The 21,949-nt window shown below is 36.0% G+C and overlaps 1 protein-coding gene across 2 annotated transcripts; it reads right to left on the bottom strand.

Moving 5' to 3' along the window:
* Positions 1-547: 547 nt before the first annotated feature.
* hcrtr2 (hypocretin (orexin) receptor 2) lies at positions 548-21,278 on the bottom strand. 2 transcript variants are annotated; one of them, XM_016668439.1, is made up of 7 exons: positions 20,896-21,278; positions 8,966-9,132; positions 6,022-6,265; positions 5,215-5,330; positions 3,458-3,678; positions 3,097-3,218; positions 548-2,505 (listed from the first exon to the last, which is right to left on the bottom strand). In XM_016668439.1, exons 1-7 carry the CDS (start codon positions 21,110-21,112, stop codon positions 2,336-2,338), a joined length of 1,257 nt encoding a protein of 418 aa, XP_016523925.1. In that variant the 5' UTR covers positions 21,113-21,278; the 3' UTR covers positions 548-2,335. The 2 variants fall into 2 exon arrangements, with proteins under 2 accessions (XP_016523925.1, XP_007546384.1); XM_007546322.2 differs by having other exon boundaries at positions 8,966-9,144; positions 20,896-21,277.
* Between the last annotated feature and the right edge of the window lie 671 nt (positions 21,279-21,949).

The following is a 21,949-nucleotide window of genomic DNA, read 5'->3' as shown; positions in this document are numbered from 1 at the left end:
ATTAAACATCTGCAAAGTGTGAAGTGCATGAAGCAGATTGGAGATAGTGCAATTTTTAATTCTCAGTTTGATTTCATGTCTGAATTTTGGTTGTGTCCTAATGTAAGGTAAACCTCTTCTCCTATCTCAAATTTTTTTTGCAACGTTTTCTATTGCCCTGTATTTATCTTCATCATCCCACTGACACAGATTCCTTGTCTCTGCTGAAGAAAATAAAAATGTTGTGTATATCAAACATTACTTAAAAACATTTGATGCGTTGAAATTGACTTCTGTCTCTTTAAGAACCTCCTCCTGCCATAAAAAAATTCAAGGATTCCTCAAACATGCACGAAGAATTAAAGCAACATTTCAGTTTTTGATGACAGAAAACATCCTAACGTGGCAAAAGTTAAAAAAAAAAAGTAAATTTCACATATTGCCTCTTAAAAGGATTTTTAAAGTTTTGCTTATTTCAATTAGTCAAGAAATACAGTGGAAATCGTGAGCCGTATACAAATGTGCCACAATAAATGAAAATAAAAAGTGAATATCAACCCTAAACTGATATATTGCACACTGAAAAAATAATTTATTGATCAATCACATACAGTTTAAGCACTTTGATTGCAGATGTCAACTGTAATGAAGAATGTTTAAAAAAACCCATAGAACAAATTAACAACCACAATATCCCTGTTTAGATTACAAACAATAACAAATAAAAACAAGACACAACATTTCAAACCAAGTAAGAAGGTACATCTGCATGGAAGAAGCAAAATTAGTAATACTTTAAATTATTCCAAACTTTTATTTTAGCAGTAACATCAAAACTCCGTAGTTTTCAATCAGATGATCAAAATGTTAAATTAATTTTTTCAAACCTATAACTTTAACATTGCAAAAATAATCACAATAATAAATACAAAACAAACAAGAAACACCAATAGTGTCCACAATTACTTTCAACAAAGCAAACCTTGAATAGTTTAGCTGGTCAGAAACACAATCCAGCACAAGTCAATGAACAGACATGAAGCAGGTCCTTCAAAGCTAATTTTCATCTTTGTTTTCTTTGATTACAACATGATTGTTGTAACCTGTTGACATTTCAACAGATGCAGTGATTGCAAAACTGAATAACTTTGATTAAGCAATAATTCATTTCATTATTTTGTGAATTTATCTAATATCCCTAAGAACAAAACGATGCATGACAATCAATCCTTCACTAGATTGTTTTTACACTATTTTTTGTAAAATGTTTCCCGACAGAAAACATTTTTTACCTTGGAACAATAAAAAAAACACAATAATAATAATAATTCTCTACACGATCTGGATCTATGTAAGTTTAAATAAACTGCCATGTCTTAGTAAGTTTAGGATAAAACTTAAAATGTTAGACATGGCCTTCTTACTTTGTCCCTGATTTTGATGAAGCTTTTGGTTTATGTTCTCTAACCACCTTCCATTTTTGTTTTTCAAAGAAATATTTGAAAAACATTTATTTATTTATTTATTTTTTGGTTTGAAAGTATGCACGCTTCAGGGGGTGTAAACACTTCTGCCCTGCAACCTGCCTGCTAATAGATTTTTCTTTCTATAGCAGCCTGACATACTTTTCTGGATGATACATTATCATGCTCACACAATAAGTTAATAAGGCTATCTCAAAATACCCTGAAGCATTCACACAAAATATTATTCCCATAAAGTAGGAAATTGCCATTTTACATAGTTTAAGATTCAAAAATTTGACTTCTGTGGTTTGCATGTTCTGGCTAAAAGGTGAACTTTAGTACTGCTGTTAACAAAGTAAGCCAAATCAAAGTTTACCACCGTCACTAATACTGTAATTTGGGAATTTTAATTATTTATTACCTTTATATTTTTCCATATTTTCATTCAATCTTATCTCACATCTGCAGTCTTTTACCAGCAAAACTCATTGAGGTTTTCTGAGCAGCAAGGGACTTGATCTTTTCAGCCACAACTCCTCTACCAGAGCAGAATAAATAATTAAATAGGTAAATAAATAAATACATTGATTGCTGAAACAAAATATATTTTTAAAGTCAACGCAGTTTAAATATGGAAAATAGTGGATCTTATTTATGTGTGTAGCAACCCCCTCCCCCCCCCCAAAAAAAAAACAACACTGAACATTAATGTGTCATTTACAGTTCATAGAAATCCAGCCTTTAAAATTAAACAGATTTTATCACAGTCTCCAGAAAATAATAGTTTTTTGTAACAAGTCCTTAGAGAGTTTTTACATTCTTCAGTGTGATTCTTTGCCATCTCCATGTCCTTGAGATGGATATTTAAACCTCTCACGTGTATTTAATAACTACACAATCTGGTCTGACAGCCGTGACAAGTTGTCCACATTATTAACTTGGGTTGACATGGACTTTCGGCTGTCTCTGTTTGCTCTCGTCCTCATCCTCGTGCTGTTGCCTTGCTGTTGCTCGTAACAAGAGCAAGAAAATGCTGATTTAAACTCCTCACGGAACTTGCCTGGAAGGAAAGCAAATAATATTAAATGCTTTGAATAATGGACATTTCATGTTTGTTTACTGAAGAGGGATCATGCACAAGAAAAACATTTTGCTCAAAGAGCCAAGACGAACTGCGTTACTCGGTTTCTTTCCAGCTAATTGTCATCTGCTGTCCCCATGTCTGATGCAGAAAGGATCAGTAGTGACAAAACATTAATAAGAGAAAGATAAAATGTTGAAAAACCACATTAAATGGAAGATTCAAATTGTATTATTTAATCTGAAATTCAAAATCTAAAATCCTAAAAGTCTAATCTCGTTTGTTTTATACTGAACCACAATTCTTTAAAATGCAGGTTGAAGTGTATAAAAGCATTTTCTTTAGAAATGTTTCAGAAATAACAGATAAAAGTCCAATCCATATGTGAACAAGTGAACTTAAACCCATGAAGAAATATATAAACTGTACAGGTTGGATTATCAACACACTGTAGATTGGAGCTCCAAGGATTTGGGTAAGTGTTAATATAAAACTGTCCACTAGGGGGCAGTAATAAACCTGCTCTTTTGTGACATAAACGTTAGAGACAAAGGAGATTGAAAAACTTACCACTCAAAAAATTATAGATGATAGGATTTGCTGCACTGTTTGCGTATATTAGCCAGTGTGAAAAAGTGAACCATGCATATATTGTTTCTCGGTCGTTTGTATTCTTAAAGGTGCCAAAAACCCTGGAGGTGCAAAAGGAAAGATGAAAATAGGCATGAAGTTTGTTTTGTCATACACTGTTTTGTCAAAATAAGCCACAATTTCATGCATTTAAAAAAATCTACAGCCGTCATAAAGATGAGAAAGGAATTAGGAAAAAAAAAAAAAACGATTTTGATGCATAGGTCCCCAATCCTTTAGTTCACAGTGCATTTTCATTGGCTGCTGATGCTGTAAACGGAGGAGCTGAAGAGATTATTACCGTTTCAGGATATTGAGCACACTGATCGGTAAGTAGCAGAGAGCAAACACAAAGAGCACAACCATCAGCATGCGAGCTGTTTTGCGTCTGGCTCTGATTTGTTTGATCTCAGCGGAAACTGTGCTCGTCTTCACCCCTCCAGACTCTCCCGATCCTGAACTTGGACCCGAGCACTGGATAGTCCTCCAATTCCTCTGAATCACAGATGTGTTTCCAGGAATCTAGTTAGTGAATATATGCATATATCAGAGCCTTTCAACAATTACCAAAAACATATAATAATACTGTATACTTATTTTTGACTTCATGAGACGAGGAAGCACATAATTTCAGGTTTAGTGAGGCAACTAATGGAGTAGTTATTGGCTTTCCTGTGCCATGATGAAAGTGGCTAACTTCTTACCCTGGTTAATATCTATTTTAATATTTGCTTAATAAAATAGAACATAATGCTATAATGCCTTGAAGACTGTTTCCTGTTTTGCATGTGGAGTTGAGATGTAATCTAGATCATCTGGTTTTCCCTGATGAGAGCATTTATCATGTAAATCTTCTCACTCAGCTTAGATGAAGGAGCTGATTAAGGCTACTGAAGACTTTAAAGTTAAAAGTTAAAGTCAAAATCTACTAAGACTAAAAATGCAAATAAAAAAAAAATAAAAAAAATCTTGCTGTCTTTACAAAATGCTATAACCTCACTAGTTTATGTTTTATTTATCTAACACAACATGTACTAACTGGATATTTTATTAGGCAAAGCTGTACTCATTACATGTAGGTATCTATGCAGGGAAGGCATTGAACTGAAATGAAAAAAATGACCCTCAGATTGAATCAAAGGGTATTTAGGTTGCTGTGAATGTGACTCTTTGACTATTTAACTGCTTTTCCCTGGGTTATAGAGAATGGTTCGACAGATTGCAGTCGTCAACTGGGAGTACATTGGAGGACAATGCCTTGGGTTAAAGCGAAAGATCCTTTGTCTGCCCGAGTCACAGAAAGTAGAGAGATGAGATGCTCAGTTTAGTTGTTAGAATGCAGGTGAGTTTCCCCAATAACCAGCTAAATGGATCCTCTACGAGACCTGCGGTGAGTAGTACTCTGCAGGCTTAGGGACCTCTAGACCCCTGGGGTTGAGAGCAGGTTAGGTGTTTACTTTTCAGAATAAAACTTAGTTGGGAGGGCATCGTACTTTAGAGAGTGAAGGAAATTAAAAGGAAGGGGTTCAACACATCATATAATGAAACCCTACAACAGTGAGACTTACATGATCTTTACAAGGTTGTGTAGAGATACACATATATAGGAAGATCATTACATTTCAGAGAGAGTAGTTGAGCTCTACACCAGCTCCCAAAATAGACAGTAAAAAAACAAACTCAATTGAAACACGATAAACAATTGAAATAAAATAGAGAATTAGTCAATATAGCACAATATTGAATACAACATATAAATACATTGACTTTGTGGTTATCTCAGGGCCTTAATGTTGAACGCAGCTAGTAAAAACTTGCTTAGATATACTGTATACTATACACAAACATATTATCTATACTGAAATTAAATTATCAACCTAAACCTTTAATTTTTATTCATTTTTAAGCTGCACAACATAATGTATTTTAGAGAATCACTGAATAATGATGATGTTGAGCAACCTAACAGCTGCCTCAACAACAGAAAGCAAAGATTTTGAAATTGTTCATCACAATTATTAGAAATAGACTTTTTTTTTTTAAGTTTGAGATACACACCTGTTGGCACCACAGCTTGTGAAAAATCTGAATATAAGCCAGGACCATGAGACATAATGGAGCAAAATATGTAACAATGAAGAAGCCAGTGTGGTAGACTTTTGGGTAGACCTCAGCTGTAAAAAGAAAAGAAAAAAAGAGACAAAATTATAAAAATAAGAATAATCAGATTTAAAAAAAAGAAAGATCAGGTATAATGGGTTGCTGAAAACATTTTTAAAAAAAGTCATTTCGACTGCAGATGTGGGAGCACTGCGGTGTAGCCTATACATTAATCACTGGATTAAAAATAATTTGCAACTTATCTTAAAAGAACCACAAAATTAATTACTCATTGTGAAATGACACTATTTCTGTTTATCCATCAGTAAGTTCTTACTCCTCATTAGAAAAATGAAACAAAAAGGTTTCTGACATATGAAAGGAATCATTTTCTGCAGTCACTTTAACAGGGAATTGGTTTAAAAAGCTTTTCTTTCTTTGAAGGCAGTAATTACAGAAGCAGTCTGACGGGATTACCCTAAAACCATTTCAAGCCACTCGCTGTTCTGCTTTCCAACTCTGCACACAGCGATCACAGCATCATAACATTTTAGTGAACTCACCGTCTCCTGCTCCGTTGTACTAGGTCCAATTTCATAAAACAACAAATCAAAATACACTTGATTTTTATTTTTTGATTCACAGATGTCACATTTAATCTGCTGCTTCATGGAGAGAATAAGATGTACCGATTTTTTTATTTATTTATTTTTTTTATTTTACATGATTTCAGAATATCTTTAAGGAAATAAAACAACAACTAACCTCCCCAGTGTTCATCACAGACTGTGAACAGGCTGGTTTTGTTTGTAAGTTCAGGCAGCAGGCTGCTGCACTCCATCACAATGGCCTGTGGTATCATGATGATGCACGACACCACCCAGATGGCAATGATACTTTTGCGAGCTCTCTTGGCCGTGCTCTTGAACTTAAGCGGGTGACAGATAGCGTACCAGCGGTCTTGAGCAATACAGCTCAGTGTCAAAACAGACACCGAAACAGAGATGGTCTGTGGAAAAACAAAGTAAAGCAGAAAGAAGCAAAATGACATTGTGATTTTTTTGTTGTTGTTTTTCCTGTGCTTAAAATGTAAAGAAGATTAATTAAATCTCCCATTTGCTTGGAGTCAGAAAACTTGATTTTGATAACACACACATGTAACCTTTATTGGCATGTTTGCAATAAAGAACTAAAGTTATGTTGTATGACTGATTGTGGTATGTACATGTTTTTTTAGGTGTGCCACCTTAAAAGTTTTACTGGTCTCTGGTATGGCCATCAATATGAATATTTTCTAGGGGTACCACTGATGACTAGAATTAATATTTTCACCTTGGATCCATACCCTTCCTGCCCAAAACGTCCATTGCTTTATGGTTAAAAAAACAATGGAGGTAGCCTCATTTCAGATTTATTTCAAATAATTCCAAATAACAAACACAAAGTAGCTCTTCTGTGTTCTGATTCCTTCTTCTACATTAAACATTAATTCAGGATGAAATGAAACTCTTAAGATGCATGTTTATTTTTTGACAAAAAGAGGAACTTTCACTTTTAAGAGTCATTTCCATGGCTGTGCTTACATTGTTTGCTTCTTAAAGCTGCCACATATAACGTTCAAAATATGTCCATTTCATTTCAATATGTCATGACAGTATGGTATGAGACAATCTGTGAAAAAAAATAACTCCTCTAAAATTGAATTCCAGTAATCAAGCTTCCCTGCATAAATAGTTGTCAATCATCTGTTTCTGCCTCCAGTCATTTATGCTATTTTTTATTTATTTTTTAGTTCATTTACAATTTAAAATAAGTTAACATTATGCACTTCCAGTCCTCATCTCTACTTTTGGAACCGCAATCTAAACATAACATATGGTTTTCTTCATATGCAGATATGGCTTACTATGCCTATGTATGTGACTCTCAGAATGCACATAGGTAGAATAATTTTGAAAGGTTTGAAATGTTACACCTGAGTAGTTCTAAGTTTGCTTTATGATACTTAAATTAGTCTGACAGTGAGCAAAGAGGACACCCAGCTCTCACCACGACTACACAACCCTGTGGGAGAATGCCAATCTGCAAAACTGGACAGATGCAGAGCTTGTTGTTGCACTAGAATTAATTGAGTTTGAAGGTGCACTTCTTCAATTTGCAGTGAACTTTAGTCAGTATTAATTCCTACAGGTCTGCAGGTTCAAAATCTGTGATCATTTCCTGTGGGAAATAAATGTTCAGTTCAGTTCTTTAGCTCAAGCATCAGATTGGCAGATGCATACAGATGTGCACCTTTTCTGGCCACATTTAAAGATTCAAATAAAATATTTAACAAGCACAGAAAAGAACACCAGAAAGGACAAAAAAAAAAACATGTCTCTGTGAAACCCCACCATCATTTCAGAAATGATGATGCCATTCTAAGTTATTGTTGTGTTCCTTTAAGCCTAACCTTATCTGGATGCACATGTCAAATATTGATCTGACATTCCACAAATGAGCTTGATGGTGCATTTGATCTGAAACCAAAGTGGAATTTAAAATTTTATGTCAGAAAATTGAATATTAAACAAACTAAATTCCAACCTTGCAAGTTAAAGATCAGCAAGTCATCAGAAGTTTGATAATCCGTCTGACTGGGGTGAATAAAACGTGCTCCATATATAAGCTCCATTTTTTTCCCAAATATTCATTTAGACTGTGAATACACAAAATGAAAAATAATTGTTATCATAGTGTTGTGTTTGGATGTGAAGAAGAGCCGTTCGCAGACTCGAGGCAGGGAGGATCAGCATGAAGTGCAAAAGGTAATGAAAGGTTGGTTGACCTAATAACTTCTGAAATCAAACCAATAGTATAAAATCTGAGAATGGTTCCTGTTGAGACAAACAACAGGAGAATCTAAATGCATTAATATATATGCATTTGCATGTATTACTGAAAACTGCTATATACTGTGCAATGTAATGTTTGAATAAAACAATTGTCACTAACAATAATATAAACAAACAATCTTACTAAACATGAACTAACTTAAAGGTAACTGAAGTATATTTTTATACCAGCAAGCAGGTCAAATACTGGCTGTAACCGTGACGCACATGTACAGTTTTTACTGTGGTTAAAAAAAAAGAATAAATTTCAGCAGCTCTTTGAACTGCTCACAGAAAATGTCTTTGATTTCCAAGTCCCACAGTTCAGCCTCCAGAACGGCTGTTCTCATTGAGTTCAACTGTTGTTAAAAAGTAGGAAAATTGCATTTTGAAAACATTCAGCAATATTTACCCTTTTACTAGGACTTCACTTGTTTTTCAATTTTCAAAGCAGAAAACAGAAGACAATTTATTTTAGTTGTGGTTGCTTCAAGTGTTTTGCATAAAAAAAAACTTGGTCAGGGGAATGCAGCCAAAGAGGCAGCACAGCATGAGAAACATATGAAAATGTCACATAAATTTTATTACCAAATTAAGCCCTTTTAGGTCTCCCAAAGCAGCCGGAGGAAAAAAAAAAGATAGCTTCAATAACAATGAAGACCATTAAAATACTCCAAATCCACTAAGAAATACTATGAACATTTGAGCTAATTTCCAGCTAAATAAAATTGCCTGGCTGGGTATGTAAAACTTTACATTGACATTCTTCAGTATAGTTTCAAGGGATTGTTGGATTTTAATTCAGTTTAAAGAACAATCACCTAATGATTTCTTACCTGGAGATAGGGGACAATTTTGCAAAGAGTTTCACCAAAAAACCAAGTCTCTGTGATGTCAACCACAAGACTCGCAGGCAGACAAATGATGGTGACCAGCACATCAGCCAGGGAGAGGTTTACTATGAAGTAGTTGGTCACTGTGCGCATGTGACGATTTTTCCACACTGCAAAACAAACTGAAAGAAATGAACCATCAAAGATGGTCAAAGACCCTATGGTTAAGATCTGAAAACAGACTAAATACTCTATTTATCAGAGGAATGTATGACACACCACAAACAAGTCTAGAAGGCATGCTATTAGGCAAAGAGTTCAAATTAAAATTTAATTGCATTTCTGCTGTGATAGATGCAAAATATTCATCAGTAAAAAGTTATGAAGCACCATGGAACATGTGATGCTTCATAAAGAGAACTTCCCTTTGGGGCTTGTAAATGATAAAAAAAAAAGTATATGAAATACGTCGATATTTCAAATATAAACCAATTTTTTTTAATGATGTTGATTTATTTTGATTTATCTTAAATCTAAAACTATTGGAGTAAAGTTTGCCAGTCGTTTTTTTTTTTTTTTTTATTATTTTTTTAGACACTAGAAATGGAAACCATTGATGTTTACTCTGTTTTTGCTTTGCTGCACCATACAATGTAATTTCATGTAACGTACGGGAGATGAAACATGTCTGTGGAGAATCTGTGTTTTAATGGGAAGACACAGATGAGCTGTGGAGAGAGCAGTGAAGAAACCCAAAGCAGGAGGAACTATCAGACAGAAAGCGTCAATGCTGGGATTCATACCAATCAATGAGTGTTGGACGTTAGCTGTAAACTAGACTTCATAAGTTAGCAAGGATGACGTTTTAATGATGTGTATGTCCTCACACCAATCAGATGGATTTGGCATAGGTCCTCTGCCTCCAGCTGAGACTAGCTGCCTCCAGCAGATAACAGAAACAAAGTTGGTCTAATTCTTGAACTTATTACTGGCTTGTAAAATGTATTATGTCCTAATGTAATAGTAGAAGCCAAAGTTCTGCTGATATTCACAAAAACACCCAAGGCTGCCTGCCAGCAACAACTTCATGAGCATCATTATTATTATAAAGTTGTGTAATTAATTAATATCAATTCATCAATCTTTATAAATATATAATTTAAAATATATATATTTAATCATTAAACACCCTGTCTTGATGGTAGGCCCATAGCTTACAAGTATAAGACAATATTTTCTGTCATTTGGTATTTCTTTAGGTGGGAGGTGATTGGTTGACTTGGATATGGTGTGAAAAAACATCTGAGATTTTTTTTTACCAATTTACCCAGCCCTATTTCATGGCCACATGTCCACTTCTCATCCTATTTCACCCTTTTACTTCCAATTTCTAATTGCTTTAGAGAAGCTGATCTACCAAAGTGATACTTTGAGAAATGACAGAAATCTCTGACAGATTGAGCTAAAGGTTTAATCTATATTGCAAATTATTGGCTGCCAGGGCCAAAAAGAAATATGTGAAATATGTGGATTGTGTTTGACAATGTGTGACAGCAAGGAAAGAGAAACAAAAGATGGGAGCTGGACACGTTACGGATGGAAAACTGCTTTGCAATTCAGCTATTCTACAGTATTTTCCATTAACATTTACAATAATTCTGTTTTTAGTTTTGCTCCAAGGTAAGTCTTATGGACAGAATGGATTTGGCCATGTACTCAGAGAAATTCACCGCAGTTTTACACAAGTATGCATTTAATTAAATCTATAAACCTGCACATTTGAACCCTTATGTGCACTTCAACTGAATCCACAATCCAGAGGGGCGTAGAGTGCGCACTGAGCATCGGGACCTACGTTCTGGGTGCTTGTTTGCCAAAGAACTAGCAGACAAGGACCACCAAGAAATTGCTGAAAATGTAATGAAGACCTAGGCAGAAATTCAACCTGTAAGACTGTTCTGGCATCACCTATCACCACGCCTTCACCCCAGCCAATAAGGACGCACCACCTCTCTACCTCGATCCAATCACCTGGCTAGAGCTCCTTCAAAAGAGGAAGTGACCACAGAACTACCCGCTTCAGTTGTGCTTCAACCCACCTCCTCCCCCTTTCCACCACCAGCCTCCCAGACGCCTCCAGGTCCCCTGAAGACTCCTCTCTCCAAGCTCCGCTCCAACACCAGTGACTGGGCCCGGGGGAAGACCTACCTGAGCTTCGTTCGAGCTGATCATTCAAGCTCGCCACGATTCTCAGCATGCTTGTCTTCCGCCGGTGACCGAGCGCCAAATTCTCGGTCTAATAAAATTGTCTAACTGCTGTTTCTCTCTCTGTGTGAGTCTCTACAGATTGAATTGTATTCAAAATTTTCAGTTCAGTTATTTTCCACTTGCACTTCTTCAATTCACACAGGTATAGGAATAGCATACAACAAACACATATTTGTTGCATGCTTGACAGCATAGATCAATATTTACTCGACAATATAGATCAATATTTACTTTTTGTGTAGCTGTAATTGGACTGTTAAGTTATTTTTTTTTTTTGCTATGCATCAATTTAAAAATAATGAGGTTCCTAATCATAAAATACAACAGAAAGAAAATTTATCTGTTTTATCATTACTTTCAATCTAATGAAAAATAAATAAATAAATTTAAAATAAGCTAGTTTTAAAACTTATCATGTCTTGATTCAAATACCCTAATTGTGGTTTTGAAATTAGTTCTGTATTCTGGCCTATTGACCTTTATGTTACCTGTAGTTACAGCAGATGGTTTGCTAGGATCATTTGAACTGCCTTTTGTCTGTGTGGGAAAACAATACAGTGGAAGTTGTAGCTTTTCACACTCATCTGTGAAAGGCCATAAACACGGCAGGGGTTTCTGGCTTCAGATAGATGGTCAGAGAAGGTCCTGGTTGGATGAGCAAAGATACGCCTTATTTGAATAAATTAAAGATAAGAATACGCCTTTTACTATAAAACTTTCTACACAGAAGTAACAAATTAGATTTGCTCTTGCAACTCTCCAAAGATGTCTTTGCACGTCTTTGCTTTTCTTTCTTTCCTTCTTTTTCCAAGTCTGTCAGGTAAATGAATGTATGTCTCCGTTGTTCTGCAGTTTCTGTTGTAATTTTATGCATTGTCTTATATTGGATTAAACTCTGTAATTCTGTGACGTCAACACGCATTGCTGTTTTCCTTGTGGCCACACACGGCCCGCCGAGAGGACCTGGGATCCAGAGGAAGAGAGAGCCAAACTTTTTCCAAAGTTAACTAATTTAGATATTCTTCCTTAACATTATGTTGGTCTAATTGATCAGCACATTGATTACAAAGAACAAAACCACAGAGTCAATCTCAAGCGTGCCAAATAAGCAGTTGCGCAAAACTACAAAAACAAACTTCCTGATAACCTTTTCCAGATTGGCCACAATGCCACGTTCAAACAAACATACTGTAGTTTTCCGTAAGGTTTTAAATCATTGGTCACACTTGGCAATATTTGCATATTGTGAATACTTTCAGGCCGGGGCCCAGCTAACAACTTTGTGATAACACTCAAATGCAAACTGTGCAGTCCAATTTTGTTGTTCCTGCTGAGACTTTTATATTGGCATTTCTACCTAACCCCCTTAACTAAAATGTACAGACACAATCCAAAATCCAATATTGTGCTAAATAAATAGACAGCATTTAACACAAAATTAAATGGAGGTCAGGGTACTTAGTGGAGGGTTCAGACCGGAATCTGTAGGCAAAAGACAGGTTGGGGTTCAGATAGCAGATATGCATGCAATTATTCAGAAGAGGGCATGGATCATGTCAAACCAAGAATCACAAGAGCAGGGAAAGTACGTTGAATTTCTACTGGCAAATGTGGTCGATAATCTGTCAGGGAGCAGAGACTGAACAAGGCTAAAACAGTGCAAGGCACAGGTGAAACCGAAAGAGACAATTAGACACGGCACAGGCGGGTTGAATCTCACTGATTAGGAGTGAGAGACTTGCCATGAAAAATATGATGACTCGAAAACATGAAAGAAGTACAGGCATGGCAGAACAGTGAATCATCACAGTTTAACAAAGATGAATGAGCACATCATTTCTGTTTCTAGATGTTCAAAGCTTGTTGAGACTGGCTGTAAAATTTGGTTCTACAAAGTACCCTTGTTTTATGCAGATGTGTACAACACGTTTTTGTCATTTATTTAACAAAAAAGATGAAACCATGACTAACTTTCATTTCATATAACAATTATACAGTATTTAATGTTGTTCGATCACATAAAATCTCAGAGTACTGTGTAACCACAAACTTTAATGTAACACAATGTGGGAAAGTTCAAGCGATGATAATACCTGCAAGGCACCGGTATAAACCTTGTTGATAAATTGTGAAGTGATCAGCTAGTTACTAAATTGTTTAAATACCGGAAACCTTTATCAGTCTAGTTACAAATATACAGTCCGAGGTTTGCTAAAAAAGCGTTGAAGAATCTGTTGCCTGATCATGGAAAGTCTAAGCAGTTTGAAACATTGAAGTAATTTACCAGTGTTCAAACTCTCAAGAGCTACTGTGTTACAGAGCTTTAAGTTAGTCAAATAATTCTCGGTTAACCACTTTAAAGAATATCCAACCAACAGAATAGTGATGAGATACGGACATCAGTTAAACATTTTTATGAGTATATCATGTGCCACTGAAGTGTATGTCGTTGTTTTGCAGATATTGAATTTGTAAGGGTTACAGAAACGTGTGTGCCTCTCACTTCCTCTGTCATGAATGAAGCTGTTGGGATCAATGTTGTAAATCATTACCAGATCAATAAAGTCATGAACTGTCCCAGATCTTGTCTGAAAAGAAATCAAAAGCTTGGGCTACAAAAGAGGTCACTCAAGCTGTGAAGCCACAAAAGGATAAAATGATTTTTAAGAATCCATTGAGGCTCTTCAACAAAAGAAAAGTGTCCCAAATAAATCCGAATTCATATAGAAGCTGCACATTCTTGTAAACTTCTATTGCTGCAACCTAATTTTAAAGTGATTTACAAAGTCAGAGAGGGTAAAGAAAACACCCGATTGATTTAAATAAAATGATGCGATTCATCATAAAGAATTTCACCTGCCAATGAACATTTCAAATGTGCAAAGAAAGACTTTACTTTTTATAGGTTACACAATTAAAGCAAAATTAGTTATTCCTAGGGTTTTAAATTGTACTATCAGTACATGTTTCATAAAATACATTTTCAGGAAACACCATGTTTTTAACCTGAAGCTGCAGCAAAAGATGCTGCTACAGCTTCTCAGCTTGTCTTCATGTTATGTCTAATTTCGTGCAACAATGTCATCAGCGATAATTTTAAGGCTTCAGAAAATGGTTACCTGGCATGGGGCTAAATGAAAAAGGCTATTGTGTGGATGATGCTCTCTTTACCTCATGCAGACCTCCTGCAGCTCCCAAGTTTACAGCTGGTGGGGCATTTGTAGAATATTTGCCAATTATATTTTGATCTCCTTGTTATGGCCATATTTTGTTCAGCTTGTAAGCCATTTTTAGTCTTTTTTTTTTTCTATCCACTTTTTTTCTTTTGCCGTCAGACATTTTCATTGTGTTAACTATTTTATATAATTTAAGAATGAATGAATGAATGAATGAATGAATGAATGAATGAATGAATGAATGAATGAATGAATGAATGAATGAATGAAATTACTTCAGACACACATTCTGCCACAATAAAGTTAATTGCATATTCCTCAGTGTGAATACCAGACTGTATTACAAGTGTATAAATTAAACAAGTTATGTAGACAATAACCATCATATAAAACTGTCACCCAAACTTACACAAATAAACCACCTTATGCATCAGAAAAACACTAGAACTCATCAAAGCATATCTCTTCTCCATTCTACAATATTTGATATGATTTTTTTCACTTCATGTTTTTCTCCTAAATCAAAAATGCTCTTTAGTCAAATGATATGATATAAAAATTCCAATTTATTTTTCATTCACTATTTTATTTTATTGTGCTGTCATAATCCTGGTTCCTGTGATTTCTGTCTCTTCTCTCACTGTTCTTCAGTTCCTGTAAGGACTTTTACACATAATATTGCACTTAGCTGTGAAATCCATCAATTTGCATTGTGTACTCTCTCCAACAGCAGCCGGTTTTGCACTGAGCTGAGCAAAAGGACATGTGGAGAGCAGCTCCCATCACACCACGGACTGCTGTGTTCAGGTCTAACTTGCAATTTGTTGGACTTTGTGGAAGGAGAGCTCATTCAAAAGCTCCACATGATTCTCTGAATCCTGGGGACTCATTCTGATTTTTCTCTTGTTTCTGCTCCTCTCATTTCTACTATATCAGGTTTAGCTCTGATGTTATTTTATGTTTTCACTGCACTCTCCTTTAGATGAACTGCAAACTGTAATCAGTGATGTTTTGAAGCTCCAAACATTTCACAACACACACTACAGCCCCAATACAGCTTCTCCTCTGCTTTCATAATTCCTGAGTTACCGTATATTAAATGACTTTTTTTTTTCTTGCTATCATATTGATTTCAACACAATTAGCAGCTTTTAAAACAGCTTATAGTTTCAATTGATGTCAAAATTTAAATCTAAACTTCTATTTTAGACTAGGTTTATTTTACTGGGAGAAAATCCCCCTGAGATTAATGCCCTTATTTTTTTTTTCAGGAAAGTCCTGGCCAACCAAGATAGAGTTATGTTAGTGTTTCTGTCAAACCCACAGTACTCTACATGATGTGCTGATCCTGATGTAAGAACTCACTGTTATTTTTCATGGTTGTCCAAGATGAGTGAATGCTGCAAGTCCATGACTCGATGCAATCTGCTGGGTTTCCTGAGATAAGCAACTTTTAAACTAATTTGGATGGTCGACTGACCTGTGTACTGTTTGACAGCTAGGATTGATTGAAATGTATGTGGGATTGAACTCAAAGTGCCTCGAGATAATATTTGTTGCGAATTGGTGTGATATAAATAAACCAAATTGAATTTGTTCAGCCATACTCCCATGTTATTCTTCGCCAAATTTAACTAGCCTTTTCTTTTTCCAGGTGAAGTAAAACTACAAACTCACTCTCTTTTCTCAAGCACTTTCCTGTTTAAATATTGTAAATAAACTTCTTATTTGATTCCGTGTCCATAGATTAATTCTGCATGTGGGTCAGCAAATTATCTTAAAACATGACAGCATATTTCTATGTTTGGTTGTTGACATGAATAAAACTATCATAAAGCTTTTGAAGGCAGCTATGTTTTCAAACTCTTCGCCAATAACAAGAGTGAAACATGAGCAGATCAAATTCAAAAACAATCAGGCCACAACCAGTTAATGTAGAATCAGGTTCGAACATGCTTCAGTGTCAGTACAACTACTGCTAGTGGCAACCTGTGGATTGCCATACATGAGACATCGTCATGATTACAAATTAACTTCTAGTTCTGCTTGTTCTTTTCTTTAAAAAAAATGCTGTTTGATTTGTAATCCAAGAACAAATTTGCAGATGAAGAATAAATCCCCACTGAACAAGAGTCAAATTTCACCAGCAGAAACACAAGCGGACTGAACTAAGGTTAATCCTGAGTAATGGACTCATCCTAGTGTATAGGATCATTTTTATTGCTTTTCACTGCCAGCAGCTGTGGCTTAAGATATGTTCTAAAGGTTTCTCTCTCTTCTACTGGTATGGATATAGTAAAATATGAAAAAGTGTGAATTTGATTGAATTTTGCAGAAAATGTTCCTTTGGTTGTCAAAGTCTGAAACCTGCCTGGCTAAAAAAAATACATGTTTTCTCAAGTCAGGCTTGATTTTCAAGCAAAAGACCATTGGGGGAAAATATTGAAAAGATGATAAATAGGGACATATTGCATGCTAATGAGCTTGAGAGAAGAAAGGCCACAGGATCTCAATCATGTATGTCCGTATTTTTTGATCCTTTTAAAAACATAGCATGGTCTCTGCCCTAATAGTTTTAAGGATTCCTCTTCACTCTGCAGAAGCTGACAGTGAAATCCTATGTAGTTCAGTTTACTGAAATTTAGCTCACCAGCCAATACTAGACACATCTTGTTACCCTGTCTCACATTTAGGGTTAAGAGAATTAAGCATTGTTTTATACCAAGCAGAATGTTAATATGCTAATTCAGTCTTGGAAACTGTAACTACTGACTGAAAGCAGACATTGATCGAGGGGATTTTTGATTGACTCAAATCGATGTACTCCGTAGGGGCTGTGTCATGTGTCTTCTTAGATGTGGCATTTCTTGGGCAGGAAAAAAAAACATAACAAAAAGAAAGACATTAATTGTAAAAGATGGTAGCACAAAATAACTTTGATTAGTATTTCTTAAATTTTTTCTGAAAACTGTAAAAATCTCTGACTCCCTGGCTGTTGCAAATGATTACTGTCACTAATCATAATACAGGAGCTCCGTTAATCACTCTTAATTTTAAAGACAATTAAAAGAAACACACGATGAGAAACGAATTAAAGTTAAATGCACAAACTCATAGTTGTGCTAATGCTAGGCAGATCAAGAATTACTTTAATAGAATAATCATACCTCTTATTCCATAAAACAACAATCCAGGAGAGTCACTTCAAGAACACTTAAAGAAATCTGCTATGGCATGTGCAAGAACATTTCTCCATTATTTCTATCTTTACGAGAAATGGAGCACCTCTGTAACACAGCCTAGGAATTGAACATCCAGTTTGATCTGTTTGATCTATTTGTTCTCAGAGCTATACAGGGTGGTGGTTTTCACTCCTGGTCCTCAGGACCCAGTACACTACATATTTTTTTTAGGCTTTCCCTTCCTTCACACACATGACTTAAGTGTGGGAGATTACCAGACCTCTGCAGAACTTAATGGCCTCCTGAGGAGATAAATAAATTTTCTGATTCAGGTGTGTGGTGGAGCAAATGAACATTAAACATCCTGCTGACTACCAGAAAAGATGTTGATTCAACATTGATTAGACTTTGACATTTCAGCCATTAGAATTTGACCACAAAACATTGATTCAATGGCATCTTTTCAACATAAGCTAATTGGCTAGAACTGGATCATTGTTTAATGGTTGACCATCTGATGACATTGAATTAACATATTTTGCTATCTGGGAAGACACCCTGGCATGTGTCATGAGGAGTGGTTGGTAGTGGTGAGGAGAGAACGCAGAGACCCAGGTATAGAGATGATAATGATGGTTTTAATAATGATGTTGCTCAAAAACAGTCCAAGGCAGGCAGCACGGCAGGAACAAGCACGCAGCTAATAGCCGGTAGCAACTGACTAACAGGAACATACGGGAGCTAGCACTAACCAGGACTTATCAGTTCTACTGGCGAGTGCCGACAACGTACAATAGACAAGGACCCGACGAGGAACACAGACAACAGGTGGGTATAAATACACACGGGGTAATAAAGGGAATGAGACACACCTGGGGAGCAATCAACGGGGAGGACAGGACAGAGACTCACAGGGAAACAGGACTGAACACAGAAAACTCAAATATAAACACACAAAAACACGGATCTTGACAGCATGTCGAAAATTGTATCATAAATCATACGCACCACTGGTTTCTTTTTTCCACTCATCGTAAATAATATGGCTTTATTTTGACAGGCTAATAGGTGCAATTTGCATTTAAAGTGCCACCAGGTAAATTCATAGAGTTCTTTTATCACTTAGCAACAAGCACAGTTGAAATTTACATGCAAAAATGTCCTACTCAAGCTGGGAGCCCAGGTCATTCCAAGAGACCTGATTGTGATATTGCATTTAGTGGTTTGGTAAGCACTGATTGTTCCCTGCAGGTGCTATAGAAAATGCTTGTGGATTAAAAACAGACTAGTGTTGAAGCATGACAGCAGACAAGTTGTGTTTGCATAATGCAAGATGAGAAAAGTTATCAGGTCATTACTTCACATTTTTACCAGCATTTATTTTTTACCTGTGTCGTAACTGTAAAGTGTGCAGCGTCTCAGAGATGTGACACCCCTGCTGCAGAAATGATCAAGCTACGTATGGCACAGCGAAACGTTTGTCACAATACTAAAACTAAATTATATAATACAGACAAAAATAAAAATACCAAATCCTCAATACTACTAAATCTTGTAAAGTGACTATAGCAATAGTTCATAATATTACTCAAGTAAAATTAAAATGTACAGTGCAGTAAGACAACTCCAATGATTACCTTTATTTCCCAAAATGCAACTCAAGTAAATGTAACCACTATTGCCTACATCTTAGTTGGGGGTGTTTGTCTTTCACATGTTTTATTTAACTTTGCTTTTTAGCAACCATAAACAATCATAATGCCGCCCTGTTAGCTCTAGCACTTTCGGGCCACACTGATGAAATCTGCTGAAACATGGTGTTCTGTTTGACAAGTTCATTATAAAACACCACTTTGTATTTAACACCACTGTGACATTCATAATGGTATCTCCACTGGATGACTAAGTAATTGAGTGAGTAGTCCGAAAAGTTGCAGTTCAATCATCCACACAATATTCAAATAATTGTGTTATGTTGAAATGAATAGCTGCTGTATTATTAATGTACTTTAATCATCAAAGATCAAATTGTAAAGGTCCTGTTGATTGATTACACTTCACACAGATATGAACCTTTTACTATCAGAAGGACAGTTATAAATGTGAATGGCCTTGCAAAATGACAGTATCAAACTACTCACAATTTAATCACTCCCACATATTGTGTTATGATATTCCAGACCTGCTGGACGTCATGCATTTCTAGAAGGAACAAGGTGTGCTGCAAAGTCTTATCTCTGAAATTGCCTGGAAAATGTTGTGGTGCGTAGAAGCTGGTGAAAGAATTATAATACTCACTGTGAAATACCATTTGTTTTCCTTTCCACCATACTAATGTTTAATTACAATTAGCTATTAACAGCCATTAAATGAATGACATTAAAAAGTGTATTTAATTTAAGTACTGTAAGTCACGTGCCAATCTTGCTGGCTCTTTAACTATGCAAAAAAAAAAAACAAAAAAAAAAACGCAAAACAAAGAGATCATATAAAACTCAATGACAAGAAAAGGTATAGGAAGACAGGCACACAGGAGCTTGAATTGCAACAGTTTCCCTAAATAAAAAGAAAATGGCATGACAAAGAGCCTTCACAGTCAAATTCGAGTGAAGGGGGAAAAAAAAGAAAAAAACATATACATCTACAGATACAACAACAACAAAAGGAAAATATATTTCAAGCATTATTAATTCATGGCTCTAAAAACAAATAATTCATTTTCTTCCAAGCTTTTTTGTGCATGAAGGCACATGCATCTGATAAGTCAGGTCCGCCAAACTGGTCATGTCATGCCTCAATTATGTATATCAACCAAAACATTGAACATCCAGCTGCATGATAAAAGTGCCTTTTCTACTGACATCACTACCCGTGGCACTTAACTTTTCCAAGATTTTCATGGAACTGGGCAATCAAAGAAGGAGATGTGAGTAAAGCAGAAGATGATGTAGGTTAAAATGATGGCAAAATGTCAATTTCAAGTTTATCCAATGCTCAAACCTTAAGTCAAGTGTACACGGCTGCCTTTAAAACTGAAATACGCCTGAACATATCGCCTTGAGCTGCACTCTGCTGCTCTGCGCTCTGGGGCTCTGCATGCCGCTGCATCACCAGATGCGCATCTGACATTCTAATCACAAACTAACGCTCTTACGGATTTCATCAGCATGGATTAAAATCTTACTCGCCTTTCACTTATAAGTTCATTTATTTGTTCGAAGTGCAATTTGAAAGTGAGCTTTAAGGCTTTCTGCAACATTCGTTACGCATGAATGGAGTGAGGAGCGCATCATGAAATTCCACTTACCAAGCGAGTTTCCGATCAGTGACACAAAGAACACAACTATGTAAGCCACTATTAGAACCCACTCGTACTCCTTTGGGTGTAAGTAATCGGTCCAAATGTATCTCAGAAGTTCGTCGTCCTCATCCATGGTGGAATGCACGCGCGATCCCGTGTCATTTCCCCCGTGGGCGGGATAGTTACAGTCGTCACAGTTTGCTTTCTCCGTGATTTTTGACATGCTTCGAGTTAATATATACGCTCTGAAATGCGGCGAAGGGACCGCGCGTCTGCGCTGATCGGAGGTTGTTGTGCCGATTGGTAACCAAGACGCGGAACCGTGGAGCGATGGTAGCGTACTCCAACGACCTCGTCAGAATGATGATGGTGTATAGCTCCCTGTCTCCATCTGCGAGACAGGGCCAAACTCCAGTGTGGTAACAGGTTATGAAGAACTTTAAGGGATAATGGAAAATAGGCGGAATATTTACTGAGGTCATTACTCCGCTATAAATTAAAATGTAAGAAAGGAAAAAAAAAAAGAAAAAGAAATGTTGAGACATAAAAATTAAGACCTGTTTTTATCGTATTGTCTAAAATATAAAACCAAAGGAACTGAAAAAAAAAATCTACATTTTGTCATTGAATGGACCACTGCAATTCAAGTCATCTAAGAAAGACAATAGTTGGAGTCATGGAGCTTTTAGCTGAAAATTAAACTTTTTTCTCTTTTTTTACCAAAATCATTTACGTTAAAATGGAAAAGGGACTTACGTTTTTGTAACAAATTAGGAATCATTTATGAAGTTGCAAATACGAAGCTTCACTCCGTTTCCGTTCAAGACCACCCATGTTGCAGTGAGAAATCGGGGATTCCTGCCTCAGGCACACAATGCTGTGCTTATAGGGTTATGGCTCCTGCTGTGTTTTCAACAAAGTCTTGCTGCTCTGTGGTTTGCATTTTGGAAACAGTTTCACTCTTAAAAGTTTCATTTTTGACTGTGTTGATTATCTGGACAAATGCAATCCTTATCTGTAACCTCATGGATGCAATTACATCATTATCTGACAGACATGT

This window comes from Poecilia formosa, unplaced genomic scaffold (assembly GCF_000485575.1).
Source record: "Poecilia formosa unplaced genomic scaffold, Poecilia_formosa-5.1.2 Scaffold15, whole genome shotgun sequence".
In the NCBI taxonomy this organism is placed as follows: Eukaryota; Metazoa; Chordata; class Actinopteri; order Cyprinodontiformes; family Poeciliidae; genus Poecilia; species Poecilia formosa.
This window is presented reverse-complemented; position numbering and strand designations above follow the sequence as displayed.

Excerpts from the sequence above, each read along its gene's own strand:
- hcrtr2 (XM_007546322.2), bottom strand. The coding sequence starts at position 21,112 with ATGTCAAAAATCACGGAGAAAGCAAACTGTGACGACTGTAACTATCCC. Across the intron at positions 6,266-8,965 it reads AAATTGTCCCCTATCTCCAG|ACCATCTCTGTTTCGGTGTC; the intron begins GTAAGAAATCAT and ends GTTTTTCCACAG. Across the intron at positions 2,506-3,096 it reads CATCTATAATTTTTTGAGTG|GCAAGTTCCGTGAGGAGTTT; the intron begins GTAAGTTTTTCA and ends CTTTCCTTCCAG.